We start from the raw sequence: 17,041 nt of genomic DNA, 5'->3' as shown, positions 1-17,041 counted from the left end.
ATTGTGACATCATGGTGTTGGATATAGCGCAATTCTGCATTTTAGATTTATTTAGCTCTTTCTGCCCTCTTTATCCCCCTCCTCTCTCCTCCCCCTCCCCCTCTATCCTCATAGCAGCTACCACATGGAGTACAGACAGCTCCAACAGGACCAGTAGCTGGTTGGTCCTGAGGAACCTCACTCCCCAGATAGACGGGTCCACCCTGCGGACGCTATGCATGCAGCATGGCCCCCTCATCACATTCCACCTCAACCTGACCCAGGGCAACGCATTGGTGCGCTACAGCTCCAAGGAGGAGGCCGCCAAGGCCCAGAAGTCCCTGCACATGTACGGAGATGTTGTTGGCAGTTTTCCTGCCCCTCTCACTGCTCGTAGGCAGAAACACTTATGTCATGTCAACTGTCAGGTGTGAAAGAACTTAGAACTGGGAGAACTTAGAATTTGTAAAAATGTGAACTTAGAGAGATCTTTTAGTGGGTGCCCGGCCTGCTTCCACAAAGGGTAAAAAAAAACGTTTCTATAGCGTGGTGTATGAGAATGGCCACTTCAACGAGGCTAACTAAATAACACCTCTCTGTCTCTCTTCCTGTCCAGGTGCGTTCTGGGTAACACCACCATCCTGGCAGAGTTTGCTGGGGAGGAAGAGGTCCAGCGCTTCTTTGCACAGGGCCAGCAGCTAGCCTCAACCACCAGCTGGCAGGCTGACCCAGGCGTCAATCAGACGCGGATGGGCAGTTCCGGGCCCAGATCCTCGCACCCCATTGGCCACCCCCACTGGAACTCTGGCGGCAGCAGTGGCGGCATGGGAGGAGGTGGAGCCAAGACTGGTGGAGACCTGCTGTGGGGGGGTGTGCCCCAGTACTCCAGTCTATGGGGACCGCCCAGTGGAGAGGAGGGGCGGGTCATGGGGAGTCCTACTCCAATCAACACGCTGCTGCCTGGGGACCTGCTGAGCGGGGAGTCCATGTAGGACCACGTCACAGAGCTCCATGCTAGAAAAAGGAGGAATGGAATACTACACAGTACTACACATATACATATATACATGTATACAGACAGAAGAGCAAAACCAAGCAAATCAATGTGGTGATAATCAGTGTGGGTGGGATGATCGAGGGACAGACTTGAGGAGGACGAGGTGACTCTTCTGTGTCCACGCTGCTCACCCTCTTCCAATTTTTCTGTTTGTTTAAAAAGAAAAAAAAAACATTTCATTTTAGATTTGTTTGGCGAGAGGCTCGGGTTACAGTGTTTTATGTTTGGACTTTCGGAAAAGCACGAGTATGCCTTTGACTCAACCAACAAAGGAAGAGAAACATTTGAACTTTACTCTGAGAACTGTTTGTCATGTGAAACGTGTATTTTAGACTAACTGCTTCAAACAACGAGCTGCCATCTTCAAAACTCCCATAATCCCTTGCTGCCTGGCAGCAGTCAATCCACACCTCAGAGAAACCATAGATACACATCATTCCCAAAGCCCATCCCCTTCCTGTCGGGAAGGTTCCAGAACTTTCTACCAGTCCGGAATTTCTCTTGTTTGTTTTTTCTCAGCACTAATTACTAGCCTTAACCTCCCTCCTGGCCTGGTTCCCCTCCTTTATTCACTGATTCTCACTCACTCTGTACTTACTGAAGAAAACGTACTGAGAATTGCACACTCATTTCTGAGCCAGCGAAACCCGAGGGGAGAGGATGTGCTTGTAAGAGACTGAGGCCACAGCAGCTCTCAACTGGAAGCCTCGGCGGTCACAAGCATATTATTCAGTCTCCACCACTCTTAAAGGGATTGATGATGCAAACGCAAAAAATCTTCGCCTTGTTCATTTTAAAGCCATTTTTGTCATGGAGTTTTGTTTCCCCGAAACATTCGCAAAATAAGCGAAGAGAAATATAACTCCAGTGTGTCAATATTTCCGGGGGCGTGTGTTTACATGTGTGTATGACCGTCTTGTTGAAGTCTAGTAACCACTGCTCTATGGAACTGTAAGAAAACACTTCTTTTGAAATGCACCTCAACTCTTTTAAGGACGAACTTGTGGTCTGGTTCCCCCCTTTCTGTGACTGCGGAAGACCTCAGTCATTACCGTGGTCCACTAATCTCTCCTTTACACCAACACACCATTTCAAGTGACGTGCAATATAAGCCACAGACTACTCTCTACTACCGTCCACCCCAAGTACTCAAAGGGTTTCTCTCACAAACCTCTTTCAAGAGCGGAGACAAAATCAAAAACAGCAAGGACTCTCTATATCCACCCCCCTGGGTGTGTGAGCTGGCTGGACCCACTTATCCGTGAAACACAAGGATATACAACAAGCACTTGTTATTCAGTCTCGGACTAGGTCTTTTCTAATCCAGCCTCACACAACAGTGACAGACTAGAGGGGTACAGGGGTAAGGAAGGGGGTGTATGGGGCATTATACCAAAATGAGACTTGTTCCTTATCTATCAACAAGACGAAACGATGCATTTTTTTCTTTCCATTGTTGTATTTGGTACAAAAAAGTATGGAACAAATATATAACTGTTTTATAAGAAGAGGTGGTTTATCATAGCACTTAGCAAAGAGCGTCAAGCTCCTTCACTTCAATGCCAACGAATCAGAAGAGGAGAAGCGTGTGACACTGAAAAACTCGAGAGAAAAAAACTAAAAAAAAAAAAAAAAAGCAATCTACTACGACGTGGCTTCTCCGTAACTCTTTATGAACTGTAACACAGATGTGAAACTATTTTCAGTTTTCAGATTGTTTTTTTATTTTAAACCTTCCCTTTCTCGCGGTCTGTGTGTGCTACCAGGAAAGTTTCTGAAATGGTAGCAAAATGAAGGAATGGAAAGGAAAGAAAGAAAGAAAGAAAGAATGAAAGACTTTGGGCACTATCGGGTGTGAGACCCCGAAGCACTCGCCTGTTTTCCCTTTCACTCTATCAAAGTAAATATCACTGTTACATGACTGAAAATCTTTAGCCTTGTTCTCTGGAGACGCAACTAGATGCTGCGGCAATGTTCTGTGGATGGATTCTGCAGGGGGATCGTCATTTACTCTCTATCTCTCAACCTTTTTCACAAGCCCTGCCAACCTGTATGATCGTGTGGCCATTGAGTGCCTGCCTGCTGCGGAGGGGGTGGACTTCATAGAAGCTCCGCACCAGGCCTCTGCAGCAGCTCTCACCCCACCTTCCCCTCTCCCTCCCTGGGGAGCCTCACAGACTGGTTCCCCCAGGGACCTCTCGGGCCTCTGGTGCCCAAGAGCAGCTGTCAGAACTGTCCGATTCGTATTAACTACTACTACTCCACTCTATCCCTCTCTCTATCCCTCTCTCTTCTGTTGTTCATCACCTCCACTCTATCCCTCTCTCTATCCCTCTCTCTTCTGTTGTTCATCACCTCCACTCTATCCCTCTCTCTATCCCTCTCTCTTCTGTTGTTCATCACCTCCACTCTATCCCTCTCTCTATCCCTCTCTCTTCTGTTGTTCATCACCTCCACTCTATCCCTCTCTCTATCCCTCTCTCTTCTGTTGTTCATCACCTCCACTCTATCCCTCTCTCTATCCCTCTCTCTTCTGTTGTTCATCACCTCCACTCTATCCCTCTCTCTATCCCTCTCTCTTCTGTTGTTCATCACCTCCACTCTATCCCTCTCTCTATCCCTCTCTCTTCTGTTGTTCATCACCTCCACTCTATCCCTCTCTCTATCCCTCTCTCTTCTGTTGTTCATCACCTCCACTCTATCCCTCTCTCTATCCCTCTCTCTTCTGTTGTTCATCACCTCCACTCTATCCCTCTCTCTATCCCTCTCTCTTCTGTTGTTCATCACCTCCACTCTATCCCTCTCTCTATCCCTCTCTCTTCTGTTGTTCATCACCTCCACTCTATCCCTCTCTCTATCCCTCTCTCTTCTGTTGTTCATCACCTCCACTCTATCCCTCTCTCTATCCCTCTCTCTTCTGTTGTTCATCACCTCCACTCTATCCCTCTCTCTATCCCTCTCTCTTCTGTTGTTCATCACCTCCACTCTATCCCTCTCTCTATCCCTCCCTCTCATGCAAGGATCACTTTAACCAGAAATGGAGAGGTTTTTGAATTGTGTTAAGTTTTCATTTTTTTGGTTTATTATTTTAATTTCTGGAACAATCACAAGAGTTGTTATTTTAGTTTTTGTCAAACTTGCTGTTGTTGATGTTGTTTGTTTTATGATGATTACAATGATTTTTACGGATGTTTTTTCGACGGCTCCATGCAGTGTTCAGCTGCTCTCCTGTCCCCTGCTCGTAAGCAGAAACTAAAATACTTCTGGTTCGACGCGCACCTCAGCAAACGCAGCCCACCACAGGAATGTTATGGATACGGACATTGCAGATCTCAGTGGGGGTGGTTCATTTGGTGTGGTTGTTGGACAGTCAGTGTTTTGGTTCAGGAGCGGACCTGATGGTTCTAATGTATAGTCAGATCAGGTGTGAGATTCAGAGGGTATCTATCTACCCGGCCAGCCCTGCTCCCCCTCTCTCACAGCCTCTGCTGCCCAGCCCACCCTCTCTCCCTTCCCATCCCCATGTTGTCCTCTCCACACACACATCCTCCACTCCAGTCAGGCCTCACACACTGGTGCTTTATTTTCCATAGGCTGTCGAGGAGCTTTCTGGCAGAATGAAAAGACAGACCCCTATACCACTATCCCTCTCCGTCAACCTGAATACCATATAAACTGACGCAGCACTCGATTTCTATGCAAAGACAGAGGTTCGCGCTCAGAACCATCAACCATCAGTCCACCAACCATCTGCCAATTGTCTAACCCCCTCCTTTCCACCCCCCTGGCATTTTTTCATACCAGCCAGCACTAGGCAGACTCCAAACTACCCTCCCCACTGCCCCATCACTGTGGTGTCTTTGTAATTCACTCTCACTGATATCCCTCATACATACACAGCTCAGGAGGAGGACCACTGAGTAGACTCTGCTTTCCCCTGTTGGCGCTGTAGCTTTGTGTAAAGTACATCTGTAAAGTACAGTTGTTCATTGTGATGATTTCAAGAGCTTTTAGATAACACTAATAATAACCTGCTGAGTGGTGGGGTTTCTGGGAGTCCTTCCTCATGCGTCTTGTGCCAACTGGACTAAAATATATACTTCAGCCCTGCCATTTACCATTGAGTTGTCTCTGCTGTCAAATGAGCCTTCAATTTCCATGATTCAGTAGTTTTGAGCCTACATTTCCTCCTGAATCCTAGACTTAAAGGCACATGGTCATGGAGGAATGTTGGCTGGGAGGAGGGGGTAATATTTGGGCCAGGACATATGAGGCAGTACCTTGTCCCAGCTATCAAAAGAAAACAGGCAGTCTGTGTGTACTGTTGATGGGTCACATCGGGTACACTTTATAAAACCAAAAACATGTTATCTTTTTTGGGGGGAGGTTGACAAAAAGTAGAAACTAAAGTACAAAAAAAGTGTTTAAAAAAAGTCCTAAAGTATGTTTTTTGCTGTGCACTCCTTGGCTGAGAGGCCTCGTTCTGTGTCTGTAAGCCTTTTTCCCCCAACCGTGGCACTCTTACTGGGGCTACCTTCTGGAACGCTGAATCGCTGGTGTTCATTTCTGACCTCCAGCCTCGAGTGTACCACCCACAGAACAGAACATTGCCACAGATCTGGGTTTTTGGGTTAGGGTCCAGGTGGGGCCCACCGCATCAGCAGGGCCAGGACACACCTCACATATTTGTTGTTCGGTACCAAGTCTTAAAAGGGGAAAGGCCCTCTTCCAAGAGTTGTTTTTCGTACTCATCGTTGTCGTGTGACATTAGCAACAATCACTAATTGCCTGTTTCTGAAAAACCTGAATTGTTTTGCTCCACGCTGGGCTCCCAAGGCTACAGACTGGAATGGGGTCACAAAAAAGGGATTGGGGGGGGTCAAGCCTCAGAGGCGTCTCAGGATTCTCTGTGCAGCACCAGCACTGAGAGACCACCTGTCACTCTACCCCCCCCCACCCCTACCCCACCTTATTGACCCACCAATATACACCATGGATGACTGGTGTAGGAAGTCAAGAGAATCTCCCTTTTTCAATCACTCAAAGGCAACTGGAGTTTAAGCAACGTTTGCTTCTCAATCATGGACCAGAGTAGGTTCTGGGGTAGGGACCCCATTTCAAGAGGAAAACAAAAAAAACAAATCTTTCTCAAGGGCCTGGGTTGAATATGCACATGCTAGTTTATATACATGTATACATCCAAGTGTGTATGTATGTATACAGCTAGGTTTCTCTTTCCACTTTACCCTAAGCCCGCTCTCTCTGCCCCAGGTCCAACCTTACCCCTATGTATTCTCCTTCTCTGTATATTTCCCAGAAGAAAAATATAATATTAACATATCAGAGTAATACAAAAATAAAGAATACAAATACTTGAATCAAAAGAAGCGCCAATATTGTAATGTGAACACTTTGTAATAATTTTGTCTCATTCATACACTTCCTAGATATTTGAGGACATCTGTTGCGAGTGAACTAAATTAGAAAAATGAGGATTGTTAAAAAAAAGATTGGTATAAAAAAAAAAAGGTTAAATGACGTCTGTATCCGAGTGTTTGCACAAGGTTGCCTGTACTGTATGGTTCATGGATGGATGGATGTGTGTCTGTTTGACAGACAGTATGTATGAGGTTTCAAACGATTGTGAGCCTGTGATTTACAGCGGGAATTGTCTCCGCTTTTTCATTTTATTTCTATTCAGTATATTAGTTTTACGTTTTTTGGCTTATCAAAAGTATATTCTGATGTTTATTGTTATTAGACTCTAGCTTTGCACTGAGTGTCAGCCCTCCCCTCAAGCTAATCGAACAACGCCAGATAAAGTACTGGGGGCAGACGGCGACTTCACGTGTAAATGTTTACTCAAGGACTTAAGAAAATAAGTGTTTTTAATCTGTAATGTGTTTATCTACCTTGTAGTGGCTTTCATTGTGGAATAATCCAAGAAAAAATATGGATTATTAATTATAAGTATTGCACCATTTTTTCAGATTATAAACATAAAAAGTATAGAAAAGTAACAAAAAAATCAAATATTGAAAAAAAGTTACAAAAAATGTATTTTTGAAGACCTGTGGCCATAGAGTTTGGGTAGAGAGACTTGTAGCTCTCCCTGTCTATTCAGGGAGAAACCGAAGGACAAGACATCAGAAGGAGGGTTGGTTACAAGGCTCACTTCAGAGGTGCCTACCTTTTTGGTTTGTTAGCTTTCGTTCAGTTTCATTTTTGTTAAAATCTCATGTTATGTTTTCTTGTTTTCTGCAAGGCCACTGACGGTTTACAACCATTTTTGTTTTTCTGAAGTTCGAGGAAAAGGAATTAACTGTATGAAAAAGAAAAGGACAAATACTTCCATTTTAAAAAGAATAACAAAAACACTTTACAGAATGAAGATTTTAATATTGTGCTACTTTCAGAACTCTGGGATCCAACAGTGTTGTCATGTTATATTTGACCTTTGACATCTTTGTTCTATGTTGATTTCATGGACTATCTAAACCCTGTGCGTTTTTATTGATTACATTTTTCCTTTGTAAAAAAAACAAAAAAAAAACATAATTGCTCACGATCTTGCACACATAAAGTGGATCTTGTCTCAGGAAGGCCAGAGTTCCAACTCCACTCCATTTTAATGTACGAAGAAAAGAAAAAAATGTTTAAAAAAATGAAGCACTGAAACTTATGGATTTCAGAAAGAGAGAAAATATCCTTTGTTTCTAAATCCGTAGCAGTTTAGTGCCTTCAGAAAGTATTCACACCCCTTGACTTTTACCAAATATTGTTGTTATAGCCTGAATTTAAAATGTATTAAATTTAGATTGTTTTGGTCACTGGCCTACACAATACCCCATAATGTCAAAGTGGAATTATGATTTTCTAAATTTGACAAAAAATGAAAAGCTGAAATGTCTTGAGTCAAGTATTCAACCCCTTTTGTTATGACAAGCCTAATATGTTCAGGAGTAAAAATGTGCTCAAGTCACATAAGTTGCATGGACTCTGTGTGCAGTAATAGTGTTTAACATGATTTTTGAATGACTACCTCATCTTTGTACCCCACACATACAATTATCTGTAAGGGCTCTCTGTCGAGCAGTGTATTTCAAACAGATTCAACCATAAAGACCAGGGAGGTTTTCCAATTCCTCGCGAAGAAGGCCACCTATTGGTAGATGGGTAAAAAAAAAACAGGCATTGAATATCCCTTTGAGCATGGTGGTTATTAATTACACTTTGGATGGTGTATCAATGCACCCAGTCACTACAGGACAGGCGTCCTTCCTAACTCCGTTGCCGGAGAGGAAGGAAACTGCTCAGGGATTTCACCATGAGGCCAATGGAGACATTAAAACAGTTACAGCGTATAATGGCTATGACAGGAGAAAACTGAGGATGGTTCACTATCATTGTAGTTACTTCACAATACTAACCTAATTGACAGGGTGAAAAGAAGGAAGCCTGTACAGAATAAAAATATTCTGAAACATGTATCCTGCTTGCAACAACGCACTAAAGTAATAATTCAAAAATGGTGGCAAAGCAATTAACCTTTTGTCCTGAATACAAAGTGTTATGTTTGAGAGTACCACCCTCCATATTTTCAAGCATAGTGGTGGCTGCGTCTTGTTATGGGTATGCTTGTAATTGTTAAAATCCTATAGGAAAACCTTGTTCAGTCTGCTTTCCACTAGACTAGACACTGGGAGAGGAATTCACCTTTCAGCAGGGCAATAACCTAAAACACAAGGCCAAATCTAAGCTGGAGTTGCGTACAAAGAAGGCTGTGAATGTTCCAGAGTGGCCGAGTTAGTTTTGACAAATCTGCTTGAATGGCAAGACCTAAAAATGGTTGTCTAACATTGATCAACAAACAATTCGACAGAGCTTGAAGGATTCTGAAAAGAATAATGGACAAATGTTGCACAATCCAGGTGTGGAAAGAGACTTACTCAGACTCAAATGTGATTCTAACATGTATTGACTCAGGGGGTTGAATACTTATCAAGATATATTTGTTTTATTTTTCATGAATTTTGTACAAATATTATCATTTTTCTTACACTTTGAGATCGGAGAACTTTGTGTAGATCGTTGCCAAACAAATTACAATTAAATCAATTTTAATCCCACTAAGTAACAACAAAATATGTAAAAAGTCAAGGGGTGTGAATACTTTATGAAGGCACCGTACATACTAACCAAATAATGGACTTTAAATGAACTTTAAAAAAAGAAATGGAGTGCTTTATATACATTTTATTAAAATTGCTTTACATTTAAAAACAAAATTATCATTTCATTTTGATTGTTACAAAACAATGACCGTGAAAGAACATGCAAATTCTATATGTTTTGAATCTTTATTGTATTTTCTTAGAAGTCCTGTCCTGACTGAATAAGGACCATTGTGCATTAATTACTCTGTCTTTCCTCTGTCATTCTCTCTTATTAAAGAACAGGGAAAAAACTGACATCACATTTATTTGGAGGATGTTTTTAAAACTAGCTGGTTGTAGATGATCATGATCTATGCACAAGTTTGGGGGGGACTTTGATGGGTACAAGGCACATTTTATGCAGGGGTTTCGGGATCCACTCTTTTTATTTGGTTGGGGGTAGGTGCTCATATGAGCAGATCATACCTACCCCCCCCCCCAAGACCCCAACATCCGGCTTCCTTAATTCAGATTGACCTCGCGCTACATGGCTACGCTGTGTATTCAGATTGACCTACCGCTACATGGCTATGCTGTGTATTCAGATTGACCTCGCGCTACATGGCTACGCTGTGTATTCAGATTGACCTCGCGCTACATGGCTACGCTGTGTATTCAGATTGACCTCGCGCCACATGGCTACGCTGTGTATTCAGATTGACCTCGCGCTACATGGCTACGCTGTGTATTCAGATTGACCTACCGCTACATGGCTATGCTGTGTATTCAGATTGATCTACCGCTACATGGCTACGCTGTGTATTCAGATTGACCTCGCGCTACATGGCTACGCTGTGTATTGAGATTGACCTTGTGCTACATGGCTATGCTGTGTATTCAGATTGACCTTGTGCTACATGGCTATGCTGTGTATTCAGATTGACCTTGTGCTACATGGCTATGCTGTGTATTCAGATTGACCTTGTGCTACATGGCTATACTGTGTATTCAGATTGACCTTGTGCTACATGGCTATACTGTGTATTCCTAAACCAATGAGCGTCTTACTCTTTAGCACTGTGCCCGTCACCCCCAAGGCTATCTGTATATTCTGTCATTTCGTTCAGTTATTTAGTTTTTGTTGGGATGATGGGTGGGACGGGGATTTGGGGTTAGGGCTGCTTTTTGCCTTTTTTGTTTTTGAAATATTAAGGAAAAATGTCTGTACTGAGATTTAAAGAATAAGTCAGTGGCTTGTAATGATTGATTTTCTCAATGTATCTCTTTCTCCTCATAGAATGTGATTGTTAAATGACATGCACCGAAAACAATGTTTTCATGAACTATGGAGCTTCTTTCAAACTATTAATAAAATTGCAGTTTTTTCTTGGCTGTTGAAGGGTGTTGTGGTCAGTTCTTGATGTTGGTGTTTGTCAATTAGTTTACAGATTGGAGTTTTCCCTATTAGATCCTGTTCTGAGGGCAGCTGTGCATTAAGGGCATCACCACTAGTACACCTATACAGGCACAGTGACCTATGTACTAGCTCTGTAAGTCTTCCATTCTCATCCTGTAGGTGGGTTTGTTGAGCAACCATAGTTGGGTGACTCCTTGACACTGTAGAAAAGAAAGGTGAGGTGGGACCAATAGTTGACCGTTGCTTACGATCTTGCACACACTTGAAAAAGCAATGACATCAGATCCGGTAGAGTTAGAAACTCTTTCCCACCACCTGTCAGAGTGGGTTAGAACATTTATATTTCCATCTGAAGCTCCTGTACTCTTATTTTTGCCATCAGTGTCCACTCCCCTTTTAAAAAACATTAGGGGGACATGTCACGCACCCTCAGCGTGGTTCGCTCAGGGCTTCAGAGTGATCTGTCGGGGGCTGGCGTAGTGGTTCTCCTGTGCTTGTCTGGCCTGGGGGTTGGCGTACACAGGGGACTCTGTTTCCTCCAGGTGTGTAGGCACAGGATGGTTATTTTGGGCACTTCCAGCTCCTCGACACCCACTGTTCATTTCCTCATAGATGGGGTTGGGGGCTTGTGTTTTATGACGTTTTCTCAGCTTAGCCTGAAACGGATATGAGGCATACTTTTATACTGACAAATGTAGTCATTACTTTATACCTGACTAAAACTAGATGTGAAAACAATGTTCATCATGTGTCTGGAAATAAACTGAAGTAATTCCGAGAGTGACAGTGAGGACTGCCCCTTCCTTTAGATTTCGACATTAACATGCTTGGTTGTGGTATGGTGGTAAGGTTCAGGTGGATTAGGCTACTTACACACTCCGCTGCACGCAGCCAGATGAGGATGAGGAGAAGCAGGCCAGCTGCTGCAGAGATGGTGTAGATCAGTGGGGGGTAGCTGGAGCACTGACACACACTCTCTGCACAATCAACACACACACACTTTTATCCAAATACATAGTAATCGTAAATCTGGGACACTCCAATCAGTATGATATGTTTTGTAGGGTATGTATTCATTTGTGGATGTCCGTTATCCATTTCATATGATATGTTACGAATTACAACTTGTTGTGGTTAACGTTAGCTAGGTGGCTAATGTAATCTAGGCTATGGTTTAGGGGTTAAGGTGAGGGGAAGGGTTAGCTAACATGCTAAGTAGTTGCAAAGTAGTTAATGGGATTCGAGACTGCATTCACGGTAAACGCTGCATATGTCGGCTCAATCGGAAATTACCTTTACATTTATATCGCGGAATCTGTAACACTTCAGCTTTACAAATTGAATAAAGCCCTAAATCAAGGTCAGAATACGGAGTATCTGTAGACACATCTCCGCCACACCTTCATTTCATTGATCTCCACCCCAACGAAAAGCGGGGTGAATAGCATTCTTTTCTCATGCTTAAATCTAAGGTCAGAATACGTGGAGATAACAGTGCATAAAAAGGGAATTACATTCCATTTACTTGCGTTTAACTCGGGTCGGAATTCCCCCCAATGAGAATGTGGACACAGGATGAACAGGGCTTAAAGCCTGCACCCTCAGTAACTCTCCAGGTCCATGGTTGGTGACCACTGATAGTTCCTTTTCAGTGCTATAACCAAATCATGATCACGTACCTGTCCCTTCAACAAACAGGAAGAATTCCAGACTGCCGGAGAATGTTCGGTCAGAGGGGTCAGCTGTGTAGACAAACTCACAGATGTACAGGCCTGTGTCTGTGCGCTGTAGGTGGGCTATGGTCACGTTGAGCAGGTCAGAGTTCAATCCGCCTGTGACCTTCAGACGATCTTTGTACAGCCGGTTAACCCTCACCGTCCCGGAACTCCGGTCCTTGGCTATGAACAGCACCTCCCTCTCAGGCCGGACACACCTGTGGGTCAGGTAGAGACTGACAGGGGCTCCACCTGTCTGCTCAGGTGTACAGGAGAGATCCACTGACTGCCCCTCTGACCTCTTTATGTACATCACCTCCTGACGGGCTGGAGAGATAGTTGTGGGTTAGTGAGGGTAATGGATTAAAACTGATGCAAGTTACTCATAACCTCCATTGTGTTATTAATGATAACTTTTTGGTATTTGCATATAATATGATTGAATGGATAAATGAACATGAATATATTTTCCAACAAATCCAAGCACAACTTTTATCCTACAAAACATTTTTAACCTCAGACCCTGGAGGAAACCCCTCAATGGAAGTGCTGCAGCAGAAATTCACCACTTACCAGTGCTGATCATCAGTGTGAGAATGAATATCCAAATCAAATACCAGCTGGTCTTCATGGTTTTACTTATGTATTGATCCACATTACCTGCTCTAGCATATCATTCTAATGTTGAAGCATGTGAGGAGGACTGTTTCTATAGGCTACTAAACTGTGAAGCTCTGCAGTTATGCATTGTGTACATGTATAGTCCTCCCACCTATGAGCTCAGCACAGGAAGAAGACTTGAAAGCCCCAACTGTCAACAATCTAGATGAATACATTTGAGAGGAAACAGGACCATATTTGTTGAACGGCTGTGAGCACATGCAGGAAACTGAAAACAGCAAGATCAAATGCACTTCTGAAAGTGCAGTGTGGAATAACTTATCTGTAAATTGAATTCCAGCCTGATATTTGGGTAACACTTTCCATGAAGGAGGTATACATAACACCTTTATGATACCAGTCATAACACCTTTATGATACCAGTCATAAACCCCTTTATGATACCAGTCACAACACCTTTATGATACCTATCATAACACCTTTATGATACCAGTCATAACACCTTTATGAAACCAGTCATAGCAATATCATTCATAACAACCTTCCTAATCCTAAAACATTTATTCAACATCATTCATAGGGAGTTTTCAAAATTAAACTCTCGAATAGAGTATTCATCCATTGTAAAAACTGAAATGTGTATCTTTACTGTCACAGTTCCCCAACTCCTTTCACACTATTCATGAAACAGGCTGGGGGCAGCACAGGGTCAGCCTTACAGCATTACCCTTGTAGCAGTTTAGTGGTGAAATGTCTTTCTCAAGTTCACAATGGCAGTAGGGGATGGCACCAGCCCTGGGTGTAGTATCTTTCGAATACATACGCTTGCTGTGCTTGATTGGTCTTGCCTGGCACAATGGAAACTATGGAATAGTCTCAAACTCGCCAAATAGTCCCTAACCCCACCTGCCCATCTGGCACTCCAGGCAGGCTCAAGCAAACACTCAAAAGTATTTGAAAGATTTCAAGTACTATATGAACTCAGGTCTGGATGGCATCTGAGTAATGCTTTGCCATTGTAATGTGGTAGTAAGCAATCTTAGCTGAGACATTTACATTTTAGTCATTTAGCAGACGCTCTTATCCAGAGCGACTTACAGTAGTGAATGCATACATTTCATTTCATACATTTTTTATTATTTTTTTAAATTTTTTTGCTGTGCTGGCCCCCCGTGGGAATCAAACCCACAACCCTGGCGTTGCAAACACCATGCGTTGCAAACACCATGCTCTACCAACTGAGCTACAGGGAGACCTGAATACTTGAATTTATCTCCACAAATGAATATGTATCCTTTATCTCATAAGGCTAACACAGTCTTATATTGCGCAGAAGACCCGGGCTTAAACCCACCCATTAGTAACACCTGCAACCGTCTGGCTCACTGCCACCACATTTGTCTACTAAAATAACCTTTTGTACTTTAATGAAAAGAGACCTATTTTGATTACCCCTTATGAATATTGTTGAATAAATGTGTTTGAAAAGTGAAATATAATGGACATTATTCAAATGCATGGGGGGCATTAGGACAAAGTGCATGTCTGTGTGGACTGTCCTTGCAGAAGACACACCCTGTTATTATGCCTGGAAAAAAGCAGCCAGTCTGTCAGGTAGTCACTTCACATGGTGAGTACCTTTTCAGTCGTCAGTTTCAAGGTGAGCAGTATGAAATGTACTTAAACATTGTGGAACATTTGTATTTTGTAAGAAGCTAATTGAATGACATAATAATCATAAAGGCTTTTAAAAGTGCAATGTGTGTATGTTTAGTTGTGGATTCAAAATTGTATAATTACTAAGGGCATAAGATTATCACAGGAAAGGCACAATCTACGACGTTACCATTAAACATTGCTGTTTCATCTCTAGAATCTCTGTATAAAACGAATACATTTTTAATGACTCACTGTTTAACTTTATTCAGCTATTAAGAATTACATCTGTATGAACTTTTAGTGAACAATATTTTGTTACGATTGCACAGAATTAAGGGTATTGGAATTGAATTGTTTATGTTTTGGAATCTGGACTCAGAAATGTTAACTGTCAGGTAGTCACGTTCCATAAGTGATTTGTTATGAGAATGATTAAAGGTGTGTAGAGAAGTCATTGAACTCCTGCAGGAATTATAGGGTGAGAAAACACATGCAATTACATCTGTTTAAAACTATTAAATTAAGTTCATATACTTCGAACTAATGAAAGTTACACATAGAAAATGTTATTTTAATGAGGAAGTTCTGAGGTTCCTGGTTGAAGTGATTGTCAAAAGCTGACAAACCTGCCTTTGAACAATGCTGCGCTGAATATCAAGTTCATGTATGAGGGTAGTGTAACGGCTGTCTGTGGAAGTAGACCAAGGTGCAGCGGAGTTAGTGTTCATCTTGAGTTTTAATTTACGAACGAACACGATACAACAAAACAAGAAAACCAACAGCCAAACAGCACTGTCAGGTGCAAGATACTAAACAGAAACAATCTACCACAAAACCCAAAGGAAAAACAGGCTCCTTATGTGTGACTCCCAATCAGCAATAACGAACTACAGCTGTACCTGATTGGTAGCCACACACGGCCCAAAACAAAGAAATACAAAAACATAGAAAAATGAGGTAAATCAGATACTTTTATACTGTGTAGTTTTACAGAACAATGAATGAAAATCTATCAGTGAAATTGTCACGTCCTGACCATAGTAAGTTGTTATTTTCTATTATAGAGGAGGTCAGGGCGTGACAGGGGGTGTTTGTCCGTTTTTGTATTTCTATGTTTAGTTTCTAGTTTTGTATTTCTAGGTTGGTTTTTATTTGGCATGACCTCCAATTAGACGCAGCCGGTTGTCATTGTCTCTAATTGGAGGTCATATTTAAGTTGCTGTTTGTCCCACTTGGGTTTTGTGGGTGATTATATTTTGTGAGTGTGTTTGTTCCTCCTGCGTCACGGTTTGTTGTTTTGTTCCTTCAGTTTATTATGTATCGCATTAAGTTTCACAGTCCAATAAATATGTGGAACGAAACCAACGCTGCATTTTGGTCCGATCATTCGAACAGCCGTGACAGAAATGTGGATTCTGTTTCTAATCAATTCTATACATTAAGTAGAGATTGCATAAATATGTATAGCTCCAAATTTCATCCATTTTAAATAATTGGCCAAAGTTTTATAATGACCTGAAATAAGAAAAGAAAAACGTAAAGTGTCACAATTCTAAAGCCTAGTCATGAAATGTAATCAGAGAGTAATGGCTATTATCCATCATCTGATGAATGTTTAAATACAAATATGTACACTGGCTATGTGGGTCATTCGTGAATTGAGGTGCCACCATGAAAAATGTAAAAATTACAAATAGATACACATCATACATGTTTTTGTTTATATTGAACAGTTCATCAGTGATAAAATATAATGCAAGTCCTTTAAGCTGCAAAATTGTATTTTTATGCATTGTTTAAAGTACAATAGGGCAAGCAAATTGGATTGAACTAGCAGTGATGAGTAGAGTTGTAGTGACATGTTTTGGGTATTTTTGATATACATTACCAGTCTAAAGTTTGGACACACCTACTCATTGAAGGGTTTTCTTTATCTTTACTATTTTCTATATTGTAAAATAATAGTGAAGACATCAAAACTACGAAAGAACACATATGGAATCATGTAGTAACCAAAAAAGTGTTAAACAAATCAAAATATATTTGATATTTGATATTCTGCAAAGTAGCCACCCTTTGCCTTGATGACAGATTTGTAAACTCTTGGCATTCTCTCAACCAGCTTCATGAGGAATGCTTTTCCAACAGTCTTGAAGGAGTTCCCACATATGCTGAACACTTGTTGGCTGCTTTTACTTCACTCTTCCTTCACTGCTTTTCCTTCATGTGAGCTCCTGGTTAAAATCCATTGGAATAAAAGATAAGTACACTGTGAAACTGTACGAAGAGGAGGTAACCGGACCTGCACTAATGAGGCTGCAAAGAGAATATCTACGTGACACAATTTAAATGAAAGGTGGCCAAATTGAACTTCTGCTATCTAATCGGAAGGAAGTATTGAAGCCAAGACCACAGAAACTAAAAGCAGGCAGTAGCA

General features: G+C 41.9%; 2 protein-coding genes across 11 annotated transcripts in view; one reads left to right on the top strand and one right to left on the bottom strand.

The window, feature by feature from the left end:
* The window catches only part of LOC106601827 (trinucleotide repeat-containing gene 6C protein), a 103,402-nt gene extending 99,964 nt beyond the window's left edge, over positions 1 to 3,438 (top strand). For 7 of the 9 annotated variants that reach the window (XM_045719938.1, XM_045719937.1, XM_045719943.1 and 4 more), the window contains 2 exons: positions 115 to 328; positions 596 to 3,438. In XM_045719938.1, the coding sequence (XP_045575894.1) occupies positions 115 to 328; positions 596 to 971 (590 nt within the window). In that variant the 3' untranslated portion in view covers positions 972 to 3,438. The remainder of the gene's footprint in view (positions 1 to 114; positions 329 to 595) is intronic. The other 2 variants (XM_045719941.1, XM_045719939.1) reach the window with 1 other exon arrangement.
* Positions 3,439 to 9,612: 6,174 nt separating this feature from the next.
* cd7al (cd7 antigen-like) lies at positions 9,613 to 13,103 on the bottom strand. Of its 2 annotated transcripts, XR_001329080.2 has the most exons (5): positions 12,898 to 13,103; positions 12,289 to 12,651; positions 11,483 to 11,586; positions 9,915 to 11,265; positions 9,613 to 9,729 (listed from the first exon to the last, which is right to left on the bottom strand). XR_001329080.2 is itself a non-coding variant. In XM_014202866.2 (4 exons), exons 1-4 carry the CDS (start codon positions 12,953 to 12,955, stop codon positions 11,053 to 11,055), a joined length of 738 nt encoding a protein of 245 aa, XP_014058341.2. In that variant the 5' UTR covers positions 12,956 to 13,103; the 3' UTR covers positions 9,613 to 11,052. The 2 variants fall into 2 exon arrangements, 1 of the variants encoding a protein (XP_014058341.2); XM_014202866.2 differs by having other exon boundaries at positions 9,613 to 11,265.
* Positions 13,104 to 17,041: the final 3,938 nt, after the last annotated feature.

This window comes from Salmo salar, chromosome ssa06 (genome assembly GCF_905237065.1).
Source record: "Salmo salar chromosome ssa06, Ssal_v3.1, whole genome shotgun sequence".
Classification (NCBI taxonomy): Eukaryota; Metazoa; Chordata; class Actinopteri; order Salmoniformes; family Salmonidae; genus Salmo; species Salmo salar.
The sequence above is the reverse complement of the archived record's forward strand: the minus strand, read 5'-3'. Positions and strand labels throughout refer to the sequence as shown.

Bases quoted from the DNA above. Each gene is read 5' to 3' on its own strand.
- cd7al (XM_014202866.2), bottom strand. From the start codon at position 12,955: ATGAAGACCAGCTGGTATTTGATTTGGATATTCATTCTCACACTGATG. The intron at 12,652-12,897 runs GTAAGTGGTGAA...CTATCTCTCCAG, and splicing joins CACACTGATGATCAGCACTG to CCCGTCAGGAGGTGATGTAC. The intron at 11,587-12,288 runs GTACGTGATCAT...TTGATTGTGCAG, and splicing joins CCTGTTTGTTGAAGGGACAG to AGAGTGTGTGTCAGTGCTCC.